The sequence below is a fragment of the Urocampus carinirostris genome, chromosome 8 (genome assembly GCF_059441175.1).
Source record: "Urocampus carinirostris isolate Australia breed hairy pipefish chromosome 8, RoL_Ucar_1.0, whole genome shotgun sequence".
In the NCBI taxonomy this organism is placed as follows: domain Eukaryota; kingdom Metazoa; phylum Chordata; class Actinopteri; order Syngnathiformes; family Syngnathidae; genus Urocampus; species Urocampus carinirostris.
In genome coordinates this window covers 23,379,419-23,393,324 of record NC_142356.1, presented here as the reverse complement: position 1 = coordinate 23,393,324, position 13,906 = coordinate 23,379,419, and the positions used below count along the sequence as shown (strand labels likewise).

Sequence of the window (13,906 nt, the reverse complement as noted above, 5' to 3'; positions counted from 1 at the left end):
AGTCATGGTGAAATACCATTGAGACCCCTCCTTTAGATCGCTGAGGTTAATTTTGACCATCATTTTTTGTTGTGAATAATGATTTCAACACATGGTTTGAGTTCTCTTTTAAAGTCACTGCATACAGAAAAGATACGGATGTATTTACCATCAGCCATGTGACGTGGTCACAGTTCTAACCTTGGTAATCAAGTGATGATTATTCGTTCATTCTGTTCTGGAGAAGTGAACCTTATAAACAATTGTCTTAAAAGTACTTGTTGACGTCATTGTTCATTTGTAGTTTTTTTCATAACTTGCGCAAACTACACCCTCAAGAAAATATCCAGGAAATGGTAGAATGCAGACGTCACACCCGCTTGCGTATTTGGCTGTATCGTGTTGGCTAAGAGACACGGGAAAAACAAAACCAATTACTTGTTCTTACCAGTCTTAAAAGCAGAAATATGCTCCGGCCGCTAGTGGTGGAAACACAACGTTGCACTCCTGGCCTAAATGCATTAGCATTTCTTTACTGGTGTTAGTAAGATGGACTATAAATAGAACCGTTATAAATCCAGGCCTAAAACACACTTCCATTCCAACCTGGTCATCCTTTTTGTTTTATTTTATTTTATACTTTTATTAGTTTATATTTCACTTTTATTTTTAAGTTTGATAATGCAACATCCATTGAAGCCTGCCCATCCAGGAAGGGGGATTACCTCATGTTCATTTTTTTCATCTGAGGTTTTTGAGTTTTTCCTCGCCCTCATGAAGGTTTTGGATCAGGGGATTGTGTAATAATAGTCTGTAGTGTGCAATAGTCTGTGGTCCGTGCAGCCCTTTAAGACTCCTTTTGATTACAGTCTATACAAATAAACATGACTTGAGTTGATTTAATGGTTTAAAACAGGAAGCTAACTTTTGCGTTTTGAAGCCGTCATTTTAAATTGAAAGTATTAAAACTGGTAACTTTAATACTTTGAAAGTTCCCGGGGCAGATAAACATAAAAGCGAACATTTCTGTTTTGGTTTGAAAGCTACCATTTTGGCGATTACTAATTTGGAAAAAAATGAGTGCCTGTCGCGGGTTTCACCAATCCACATGTAATTCAGCGACCGCGTCCAACAAAGTGCCTGAAACGAAACAGGAAAATTGCCATTAGAGTTTGTGGCAGCCATTTTGGCAAATTCCAAGGAAAGTGAACACCCTTGTCGGCAGATTTTCCAATCAACAGGAAATTGTTGGAACCTGCCTATTTGGGCACTAAGTGCAAACAAGAAGTTATCCAATTCGTAAAAAGAAGCAGCTTTTCGTCTCAAGTTTGTTACGTTTCTTAAAAAAGCTAGCAAACGGCCAAAATGGCTGAGCTCCCCTTTTTATCTTTTTAATAAATAACAGTTGCACCTAATGAACAGTTCCATGAGTGTGTTATTCACATGTCACCAGCGTCTTGTCGTGTATTTTGTTACGTACTTTGTCGTGTATTTTGTCCCCACGAAACGTCATTCAAATGCGGGGCGGGTCAAACTGCTTTCTCACCTATAACCCGTTTGTTCAACACTGATGAACCAATAAAGGTGAAAAGCTCAGGCACATTTTGCTGTGAAAAAGTAAATAACAAAATACATGACAAAATTAATAAACAACAAAATAAATGACAAGCAAGATCTTAAGTCCGAGCCCGAGTTTGAGCCTAAGCTGTCAATCATTACGTTCGGGCCGGACCAGGCTATTCTCTCTCTGAATTCTTAAGAATAAATTATTCTTTATAAAATTGCATAATAGAACAATGTGTGGATACTGTACTAAATTCAATGTCAATTCAAAGGACTCTTTTGAGTCTCCGTCATTTATCGACCCACTGTCTTTGTCTCACTGGCTCTCTCTCTCAAAGAGTGCCATGCTATATTCTTAAGGACATACCGCTTTTGTGGTTTATGGCCTAGATTTCTCCTCAACTTTAAAAAAATCCATCAATGATTCATTTAATCTAAATTCTTTAGACACAAACATGTAAATGATGTAAATGTTTGTACAGTCTTTGTTATAATAAATTACCTATTCTTCTCCCGACTCCTCATAAAAAATATATAAAATTCTGAGTTTGCTTCAGGTTCAGTACTACATATCAAGTCAATTGGTAGGGTTGGGCTGGATTTTTTAGGTACGATCTTAACTCTGATGCAGATAAAATACTAAAAGGCATTCAATTTTATTTTATCTGGCACAATCTTAACTTTTAACATACAGTGTCAGGAACAAGGAAAGAAAACTACTGCCCACTGCCCGGAGATGGTTGGGATGGGCTCCCCATATACGGTATATATATACATATATATATATATCCATTATCTGCACCGCTTATCCTCAGTAGGGTCGCGGGGGTGCTGGAGCCCATCCCGACCTTCTCCGGGCAGTGGGCAGGGGCCACCCTGAACCGGTTACCAGCCAATCGCAGGGCTCACAGGGACATACAATTTGCTCGCTCATTCACACCTAGGGACAATTTGGACCGGCCAATTAACCTAACATGCATGGTTTTGGAATGTGGGTGGAAACCGGAGTGCCCGGAGGAAACCCACGCAAGCATGGGGAGAACATGCAAACTCCACACAGGATGTTCGATCTGATGACCTCAAAACTGTACCACTGCGCCGCCGTGCTATATATATATATATATATATATATATATATATATATATATATATATATATATATAGATTAAATGTATAGTATGCCCTTTTTCTCTTGTTTATAGATAGATAGATAGATAGATACTTAATTCATCTCCGTAGGGAAATTCACACTACCAGCAGTATTCTTGTGTTGAAAATAAAACAATGATAAAGTAAAAGGAATATAATACATAAATACCCAATGTAACTTGTTGGTATAGAGTATTTAGATAGTGTTACATAAAATACAAACTGTAATAAAAATATGGTAATATGCAATATGGGGGTGTGGTTTAATGTGGGCTTTTACTCCCCTTGGTAGAGTTAAAGAGCCTCATGGCATGAGGAAGAAATTATCTCCTCAGTCTGTCCGTGGAACAAGACTGTGACAGCAGTCTGCAGTTTATATACGGTACTTATAATTAGCATTATGTATCTTTTTAGCACTTTTATATATAAGGTGTACTTTCAAAACTAGTAGTCCGCAAAATACGGTAAACATCTTATTTTCAGTTCAACTGGAAATTTTGGGGCTGTGTATTTAGGCACCAAGAGTTGAAACAGGGAGTTGCCAATTTTCAACTGAAGCAGCTTTTCCACCCCAAGTTCGTTCTGTTTCTTGAAACGTCTAACGAACGGACAAAATGGCCGAGCTCCCCTTTTTATTTTTTAATAAAGAACAGCTGCGTCCAATAAACAGCTCCATGCGGCTCGGCGCATCGGCGTTGGGACGCCAGGGCGTTATTCGCGTGTCATCAGAAGCTTGGCACGTCGGCGCTGGGCAACAATATTCCCCTTTTAGCCGGCCCGGCTTGTTTTTCGCCAGTCGCTCCAATGAAACCGAAGATTTACGAATGCCGGCGCCTCCACTGCCTTGTTAGAAAGCCCGCTCTTGCCAGTCGGCTTACGTCTCCCGCTGGCCTAAAGGGAAGGTCAAGCGAGGACGCCGGCGTGCTTCATTGGGGCGTCCAATGGCTTTTTTGTTGTTTGACTGCCGGGGATGGGGCCTCCCACACAAGTGAATGGCTCAGGTTGTGTGTATGTGTGTGAAAGGGGGTTATGTAACAAGAGCTGGAGAGCAGCCATCTCTCCGACACGTCTCGCAACATACAAGTCGTAATCGCGAAAGCTCCAGACGCTCACACGCGCAAGCTAGTGTGTGCGCTACTGTAAGTGCGCGGGTGACCCACATTTTCAGAAGGTATTTAGTTGGTCGGAGCAGTGTTCTTCAACCTGCCTGCCAGGGCAGACTAACGTGCCGTGAGATTGTATCTAGTGTGCAGCAGGAAATTAACTAATTATATCTTGGCATCAAAGATTGTTATAAGGTTCTATAGTAGATACTCAAAATAAAGAGATAGGACATTAGCGCGGCAGCCAAGGGGTTAGCGAGTCCGCAGAACAGTTCATAAGATCAAATCCAGCTAACAGCCTCCCTGTGCGGAGTTTGCATGTTCTCCCCGTGTGGGTTTCCTATGGGCATTCTGTTTTTTTCCCTACATTCCAAAAAACATGCATATAAGGTTAATTGACCCGTCCAAAATGTCGATAAGTGTGAATGAGCGAGTGAGTTTTCTTTCTCTGTGTGCCCTGCGACTGGTTTCCCCTGCCCACTGCACAAAGATAGCTGGAATGTGCTCCAGAACCTCCGCAACCCTACTAAGGATAAGTGGTGCAAATAATGGATGGATGGACATCAATTGAACTTTCAAGGATAAGTGGAGAGGACTGTACAAAAGACTCTCCGAATGACAAATGACAAATCTGACTCATTTTTCCTGAATCTCCTTGGTTAAGAAAGGGTGTAGAAATTAAAGAACTGCAACATTATTGGCTGATAGTGACAACGACGTAAACCAATGGTCAGCAATCACCGGACCGAAAAAAAACACTAACAGTTTTACCACCTAAAACAAAATACTTGCTTAAGCATGGTTTTAGTAAAACTGGAACAATGGAACCACCACTTTTTTATGCTCCCGGTTCCTGCACTCTCATTTCCATTGATTAAACTCTGAAGAGAAACCCAATATGTTTTGACCAACCTACAATATTCAAGGGGCCTTCGTTTAGCAAATGCTAGCCATAGAAACAAACTCAAAGGTTTGTATTAATTTTGCATCCCTAATAAACAATAACTCATTATTTCAGTATGAGTGTTGTGTGTTGGTAGTGACTGGTAGTGACGGCAAAATAAAACTTGGCTTCTACAGAACAACTTTGAGATGATGAATCAAACTCACATCTATTACTACATGCCAAAGGGAACAATTTCAAAATAAAAACAAAGGTTATGTTCATGCACTATATTTCATAATGTATTTTTACATTTGCAGAATAGTTTCTGCAACAAGCGTAACTTGTCTTCACGCCTATTTCCTCAAGCAGAAATAAAACTTTAAACATTTTTTTAATGAAAGTATGTGAAGTATTCATAGCACACATTCTTTTTGTAGGTTGGCTACTGCCTCAAGCGATTTGTTTACCTTAACTTATAACTTAAGAAAATAATTACTGGATTACTTGACTTGCTGTTAGCTTGATGGATTAATTTGATTGTTTGGGGCTGAAGAGTGCGCCATATCAAAATCCTTGGTCTCACTGTCACCCTCTGCCATGAGGCAAGAAAATCGCATGCCTCATTTTGCATCTCCAAACACTCGGCACAATAAAATGTAACCTACTGCTCCCTTTGAAAAAAAAAAAAAACAACAAAAAACAAACAACAAAACAAGAACATCAATAGATAGGCCATCCTCCATTATGAAAACAGTCCATGCTACAAAAAGTCTATGCTACACTAATGATGGGAATTTTGTCTCTTTAGAGAAGCGTCCCTTTCGGCTCGGCTGAATAAAAAACAGTTTTGGCTCCCTAGTTGTTCCTTAGATAGTTTTTGCTGCTGTAATCCATATATTATCAATTATTATGTAACATTATGCACAAAATTACTTTAAATGGGAAAACATACGCAAGAAAAAAGAAGTTAACATTAAATAAACAAAATGGAAAAATGAAGAAAATAGATTTAAAAAAAACTTTTTTTTAAAGTAAAAAGTTAAGAAAAAAATGGTAGAGCAGGAAAAGAATAAGGAAAAGGAAACATCAAGAAACGAATAAGTAACAAAGGAAGACAAAAATAAAAATCTCAAATTGAGATCAAAATGAGGAAAAAAAATCAAGAAAGCTAGGGAAAAATAAATAAAAACTAAAACAGAAAAAGGAAAATGGAGGATGAAAAACACAAAGTGAGGATGACAGATATAAAACGTTAGGAAACAATAATCAAAAAAAGACAAAAATAAAACGGTCGAATTGGGAAGAAAATAAGTAAAAGATCAAGAAAAAAAAAGGAAAAAGCAAGGAAAAATAGATAAAGAAAAACTAAAACAGAAAAGGAAAATTTAGAACAAAAAAAACAAAAGGGAGAAAAAAAGAACAAAAGATATAAATTAAAAAAAAAGAAGTGGAAAAAAGGGGGAAAATGTAATGCCCTCCCATGTTTTTGATATGTCCCCCCTGAAACTCAAGTCTTGTGACGCCACAGGCCTCACAAGGCCTGAAATTCGGGGCCGGGCCGGGCCAGGCTCGGGTTACGATCTTACCTCTAGTTGAAAGTAATCAAGTTACATTACTGGAATACTCTAATATCCGTTATATTTTTCAACAAGTAACTTCTCCTGACACCTCCCAATGTAACTGTCCATCGGCATGTCTTTGTTTTTGACTGCGGAAACGCTGCCGTCACGGGGTGGACGAAACCTTTTCTTTTTCCACGAAAGTTTGATGAAATGTCGTTAATCCGTCATCAGTTGGACGTGGAATTTAGCACACGGCTGTCGATGTGTGACCTGCGCCGCAACAACGTTGGTAAGGACTCGTGAGCTTCGTCATGAGTCGGGGGAAGATGCTTCTTGTTGTTTCCTCCAGGCTTTGAAAACAAATTGTCAGTTTGGCTCTGCTTTCAAGTGTGCAACATGTTTTTTTTTGTTTTTTATTAAGCGAGTGTTTCCCTTCAAGAATGATTTAAGCAGGATGCAGTAATAGCCAAGAGGAGGCCATTTGCGTAATCCAAAATAAGAAATTAAAAAAAAAAGCAATATACTATAACTGTTGCTGATTATTTTACGGTTTTGTCAAGAACCAGACCAGGAGATGAACCCAAACGCGTGACGTTTATCACACAAGCTTTTATTTTATGGGAAATCGAGCAGTCATGCATGATAACCCAAACGCCAGTGATTCAGCGATTGTTGGGCGGAAGGCGTAAGGTAGCAGTCTGGTGTGGAATGACAGGAAGCCAAAGGCTATCGAGATCGATACCAATTGCCCGAGCAGATATCGGACATATGGGGCAACATCGGACAGGACGGGAAAGACAAGATTGATATCAAAACTGGATATCGAAATTGAACAGGACAAATTATACAGGAACGAAACTGGAGATCGATATTAAACAGGACAAAACAGAAGGGAGCAATAACGGACAGGAAACACAGGCAGGGAACTGGACAGAGTCAACAATCACGTCTTGCGGGGCAAAGGTTAGGTGACAGACTGACAAAGGGTGAGTGAGAGCACTGAGCTTAAATAGAAGGGAAGCCAATCCCTCAACGAGCTGCAGCTGGTGCCAATTGGGCGCCATAGCAACCGTGACAGGTTCATTAAAAGCAACACATCTCCTAATTTAGTATTGAATAATATTTCAATACTATTTTGTACTTATCTTTACAATTTTAAGAAATTATTATTATGAATTGAGAAATTAATACATTTCAATTTAAAAAAAATCAATATACTCTAAACTATCTGGTGTCATAGGTGGCAGAGAATTTTACTGATTATTTTACAATTTATTGCAAGTAACATCTCTCGTAATTTATTATTAAATAATAATTAAATACTATTTATTACTCATCCTTACAATTTTAAGAAATTATTTTTATAAATTGAGGAATAAATACATTCCAATTTTTAAAAATCAGTATACTCTAAACCAGTGATTTTCAATCACTGTGCCACGACTAGTGTGCCGTGAGAGATCGTCAGATGTGCTGTGAGAAATTATCCAATGTCACCTTTTAAAATTTAAAATTTTATAAAACATTTATGAATCATTTTCTGCAAATATTATGTCATGGTCAAGTGTATGTGCTGTAAAAACTGGTGGTGTGCCGCAAAATCTTTCCAATGTAAAAAACATGCCCTGGCTCAAAAAGGTTTGAAAACACTGCTCTAAACCATCTGGTATAATAGGTGGCAGATGATTTTACTGATTATTTTATGGTTAATTCCTAAATAATAAATCATTTATTATGAAATAATAATTAAATACTATTTATTACTCATGTATAAATTTTTTAGGAAATATTTTTATAAAATACATTTCAATTTTGTGCTAGGTCAGGGTGTCCCCTGCCCACTGCCCGAAGATTGCTGGGATGGGCTCAGCACCCTGCGACCCTACTGAGGATAAGCAGTGCAGATAATGGAGAGATGGTCTTCAATTTGATTTCAAAAGGCATTAAAAAATCTTGACTTTAGCTGTAGGAACACTGTCTTGGAACAATCGATTTGGTGGATTACCACCCCCCCTAGCCAATCAGAGTTATTGAAACCAGTGACGTTTCCCAACGCCATCTAGTGGGCGCTCAGACGCCAAATTGGAATCTCATTGGCTAAGCCAACAACTTTCTCGAAGACTGTTGTTAGGATACACGGCTTTCAGGATTTGTCTTACCCTCTGGGTCTATTTTTGATTCTAACAACAACTAATGGCTGAAATGTGAATGATTAAATGCTTAAATATGAAAGCATACATGTAAAGGCAGCGCAACGAGAGAGAAAACAATGAAAGGAAGCAATATTATGACGATTCCGGTATTTTTTATGCCAGCAGAGAAGGCCTTGCCGGCCACTGTTAACATGCACTTGCAACAACTTCACAATAATTAACCCAACTCAGTGGGGGAAATGGTCAAGAGTTGCAACGGGGTGTGTTTGTGTTGTGCATGGGCGAGCAAGGGCGGGTTGGGGGCTCCTGCCTTGCTATGTGTTTCTTGTGTGGCAGTTTACTGCTTTTTAGAGCGGGAAAAATGAGCTTATGTAACGGTCATGTGACTTTGCCAGAAATAGTGAAGCGGGGCTACAGCTGCTGCCTCTCCTCTTGCAGCTCGCCTCCTTGGCTTTTGGTATACGTACGCGCACACCAACACACTATAAGCTAGATGCAAAACACGCGTGTGAAAACAACTCCGAAAGCAAAAACACCAACTCACAATGCACACTATATGGAGCAAGGTCATGCACTAGACTCAAACAGGTCTCCGTGTGTGTGGTATATTTGTTTTTCAACATGGACTACGTACTTATAAGGGCATGAGTGTGTAGGCGTTAGGCGATTCAAAGTCTGAAGAAGCGCGCAATGGCTGAAATAATGTAAGAGGAGGTAGAGCAAAAAGAGGGAGCCGACCGAGTGTAACTAACGACCAGACGCGAGGCACGTTAGCATCACTGTCGCGCCGCTTTGCTTCTTCGAGGTTTTTCTGTTAAACTAACGCCGCTAATGCGATAGCCATTTGTAATGCGATTGTTCGTGTATAACGCGCACCACAATTTTTTTAATTAAAACTTTGTATAAAATTGAGTTTTATTTTTTTCTCGGCTCAAACTAAGCATTGCATTGACAAATGTGTTGAGTACTTCCGGCTATGATAGAAATTATTTATTGACAATATAAACTATGAACACAATGCAAAAAAGTCCGATTCATCATCAAATACACCAAAAGAGTGGTTTCCTCATTGTGCTTTATTGGTTTTATTTATATCTTTAAGGATAACTTTCTGTTTTTTCCATTGAATGAAGATTATTTGGGAATGGAGCGATGCACAATTATGGAAGTGAGGGACTTGCCAAAGGAGTTCAAAGAATTAAAATATTGTTCACTACACTTCTGGTTTTGTTAATAATTACCATCCTTGTTTTGAGCACCCCTGCTTCAGTCTCTGCTTCCCCCACGTGGGTCCATCATCTTCAGAAAACCATAACACTTACACTAACCCTTAATTTTCAACAGGCACAAAAGGCAAATTTCTTTGATATAAAAAACATTACATTGACATTACAGAAGCTGTTGTATTTCAGGCACCACCAATAGCTTATATATAGGAAAGGTTGGGCTGAAATCACTTTAGAAAAACATAATAGCAATTTACTATCCTTCACTAAACAACAATAAAATAAAGCGCAAGGAAAAGTAAATTACACTGATAACAAATACACAATGACCCTTCTCAAGGTTTCTTCATTTTCCTCATGTTGAGATTTTTTTTAGTTTTTCCTTGACCTCATGTAGGTTTTAGATCAGTGTGTATTCATTGTATGTAGTTTGCAATAGTCTGTGGTCTGTGCAGCCCTTTGTGGTTAAGAGCTATGCAAATAAACTTGACTTGACCATGTGTATGATACATTAATGCATGACGTTCTTAGGCTGAAGAATGTAGCCCACAGGTCTAGAATTTGACAAATATGCACCAGAACGGTAAAAATCCTCAAACATACATTTTACCTTGCTTCCATTAGGTCAGCACAACTACCTTTGCGCTGGGAGGAACGACTGCATCATCGATAAGATTCGACGGAAAAACTGTCCGGCGTGCCGCGTACGCAAGTGCCTCCAGGCTGGGATGAACCTTGGAGGTGAGGACTCACAAAGCTAATACAACAAAAAATATTTAAAAAAGATAATAGGAAGACAATTTGTTGAGCATAAGTACTCTGGTCACTTTTGTAGACCCTGGTGTACCACACAATTCAATCTTAAGCCCACTTTCATCTTGTATTTGTTACAAAGCAGTCCTTTTTTGTTTATTTCCTGATGTAATTTCTCGGCTAAAGCAAATTCGCTGCGCTCTTGCCAACAGCTCGTAAATCCAAGAAGTTGGGCAAGTTAAAGAGCGTCGGCGATGACCCCCAAGCGGCCAAGGACGCCCAGGCAGCGACTGGCGGTGACTTCCTGTCGTCGGAGAAGGAGCTGAACGCTAACGCCGCCAACGGCGCCCTAGTGTCCCGTGGGACTAGCGTGGTCGCACCTTTTCTGTCGCCGTCCATCTGCAGCGTACTGGAGCTCATCGAACCCGAGGAGGTGTATTCGGGCTACGATAGCTCACAGCCCGACACCACCGACCACCTGCTCTCCAGCCTCAACTGCCTGGCCGGCAAGCAGATGGTGCGCCTGGTCAAGTGGGCCAAAGTACTTCCAGGTTAGCGCTGACGTGTGGCCTCGTTGCTATTTCCAGGAACGTTTTTTTTTCTCATTAAAAAAATAAAATAAAAACAACTCTAGTGTGTATCATTTTGATCTAAAAACATGCTATAATCAGGGTGGCGATATATAGTATAAAGAGAGCTACCTCAGGGCATTTTCATATTCAATATCAATTAACTGTATTTTATTATTTTAATAGCACTGATTAGTTGAATAGCCTACTTTTATACTTTTTGATGATAATTTAATGTTATGAGATAGGATATATGAGTGTTCGTTATTATCAGCAATATTGAAACAATAAAATACTATTTCAGCTGATTGATCAAGAATGTATGACAATTTTAAATTTCATGATAGAAAATAAGGACCTTTATTCTGATATTCTAACTTTCTGAGACAGTCCTGTATATGTGGCTTTTGATTAGTTCTTTCATTTTATTTTAGAGTTAAGAATTAGAGCCCTCACATTAAAACTGTAATTCTTGAGGTAAATAGTAGGTTAACTAAATATTTTGAACCCAAAGTGTTAAAACTTATTCAACTCAAAAGTTATTTACCTCAAATTTAAACCTTTATTTCTTAATTATAGCTGTACACCTAACTCTTAATTAAAGCGTCCTTAAGTCTTGAGTTAAAATGGCTTTAAAGCAACTTAAACTAAAAGAATTGCCACTTTAACTCAGAAAATGAAGCTTAAACTCTTTTTTAATCTGTAGACCTAACTCGGCTTTAATGCTTTAAAGCTAGCTAAAGTCTTGGGTTCAAAAGGATCATTTAACTCAGAAATTGAAGCTTGAACTTTCAATGTATTAAGTCAATGTTTTGAAGCTGTCTATGTTTTGATTTAAAATAGCTTTTAAGCTACTTAAACTTAAAATCTTGCCACTTTGACTGAAACATTATAGGTTTAACTCTTGATTAAAGGCTTTAAATCTTTAAAGCCACCTTAACTCTTAAGTTGAATTAGCTTTAAAGCTACTTAAACTCAAAAGTTTTTCACTGTAACTCAAACACGTAATCTTTATCTCTTAAAATAGGCCGTAAACTCTGAGTTTTAAAGCTACCTTAAATTTTAGGTTCAAATAGCTTTAAAGCTAATTAACCTCAAAAGTTTGCCACTTTAGGATAGAAATGTAGGCTATAAGCTTTACTCAGAATCAAAGCTTTAAGCTAAGTCTTTAGGGCGGCAGTGGCTCAGGAGGTAGAGAGCTTGTCTTGGGATCAAGAGATTGCAGGTTCGATTCCCGGCTCCTCCGTGTTACATGTCGAAGTGTCCTTGGGTAAGACACTGAACCCCTAATACCCCCAATAAGAAGGTTAGCGCTGCACGGCCGCTATTGGGAAAATGTGAAGCACACTGTAAAGCGCTTTGGGAAGTCATTGACGTGAAAAGCGCTATATAAATGCAGATCATTTTCATTTCATTTAGTTGATACAGCTACATAAACTGAAAAGTTTGCCACTCTAACTCAAACAAGTTTAAGTTTAAGTTTTAAAGCTGCCTGAGGTTTTAGGTTCAAATAGCTTTAAAGCTACTTAACCTCAAAAGTTTGTCACTTTAACACATAAATGTAAGCTTTAATTCTGACTTAAAGCTACAAGTTTAACCCAGAATCAAAGCTTTAAGCTACCTTAAGTCTTCAGTTAATGGCTTATGGCTACTCAAAAACAAAAGTTTGCCATTCGAAATCAAACATTAAATCTTGAACTCCTAATCAAAGCAATAAACTTACCTCCAGTTTAAAGTTGCTTTTACTCTTTGAGTTAATATCGATCTTAAGAATTCAACTCAAGAGTTAGCTATTTTATCTGAAAAGGTAAAGAAACGTCAACGCTATTCTAACTCAGTTAGGTCTACAGTTTCAACTTTCGACAGCACTCCTCATGATCCTCGACTCCCAATTTCTCATAAATGTCAGTCTCATAAAATGCAAATGAAACTTCTCTCGTAATGCAATTCCACATTTTAATGAAGACGCTATTCATCCCCGCGCTCGCTGTCAAGCTTCCCACTTTTCCTTCCTTTGAGCCCTTGAAACCATCGGCTAAATCTTCCAATGAGATTACCAATGAAATCCTATTTGAGCATTAAATAGAAATGGGGATTTATAAGAGCGAAGGCATTTACATCACATCTCTGGCCAGATGTTGGCTCTGATGCGTCTCATTAAAGTGCAGTTAGATGAGATAAAGATGTTCCGTGGGGGAATATCAACTAGTTAGCTTGGAAGTCAGAGACATATTAAATCACTTTCCATTAAACAGGAAAATCAAGCTGTATTGTAATAAGCAAAATTTTTAGCATAACATATTTCCGATTGGCTTTGATTGTGTTAATGTTATTTGACGGGAAAGTACAATTAAAAAGGTTTCATTATTAGTTGTTTTTGATCAATTGATGTTCACTGAAAATAGAATGCAAATTGAAATACAAATTGTGTTTTAGGGCTGCATAGAGCATATTTATGGATTATTACTTAATTTTCAAAGGTTTTTTAAGGAATGTTTTTCAACTTTCCGTTTTGTTATGACTTTTTCCCCTTATATTCTTATCTTATTTTAAACATTTGGTTAAGTAAGGATTTTTTTACCACCAAATCATGTGAGCTGCCCGTAGTTTAACACGCTAGTTCAGAGCAAAATCGGAAATGTTCATATTGTATAAAAACTAAGAAACTTGAAAAAAAAAACAACCAAAGCAATTTTCATTTGTGCATTGAAAATGTCGATGCTTACATATAGGTCGATCGTTACGCATATTAATCTTTACGATGACATTTTAATGATCACTACTTTGTTGTTTACAGTTACTTTTTAAGTAATTCTATTGTCCAAGAACCACTTTCTACCTAAAAAGGTCATTGAAATCAAGAGAGTTTTTTTCTCTATCCATGTTTGTCAGATCTGATTGGATTAGGATTTTTTTCTCCTATCTCTTTTTTATGTTTTGACTTATCTCAAATGCAATTTAAT

General features: G+C 38.1%; 1 protein-coding gene across 1 annotated transcript in view; it reads left to right on the top strand.

Moving 5' to 3' along the window:
- nr3c2 (nuclear receptor subfamily 3, group C, member 2) overlaps positions 1 to 13,906 on the top strand; it is a 125,260-nt gene that overhangs the window by 87,698 nt on the left and 23,656 nt on the right. Inside the window, exons 4-5 of the mRNA XM_088342020.1 lie at positions 10,246 to 10,362; positions 10,587 to 10,925. Of these exons, the coding sequence (XP_088198146.1) occupies positions 10,246 to 10,362; positions 10,587 to 10,925 (456 nt within the window). The remainder of the gene's footprint in view (positions 1 to 10,245; positions 10,363 to 10,586; positions 10,926 to 13,906) is intronic.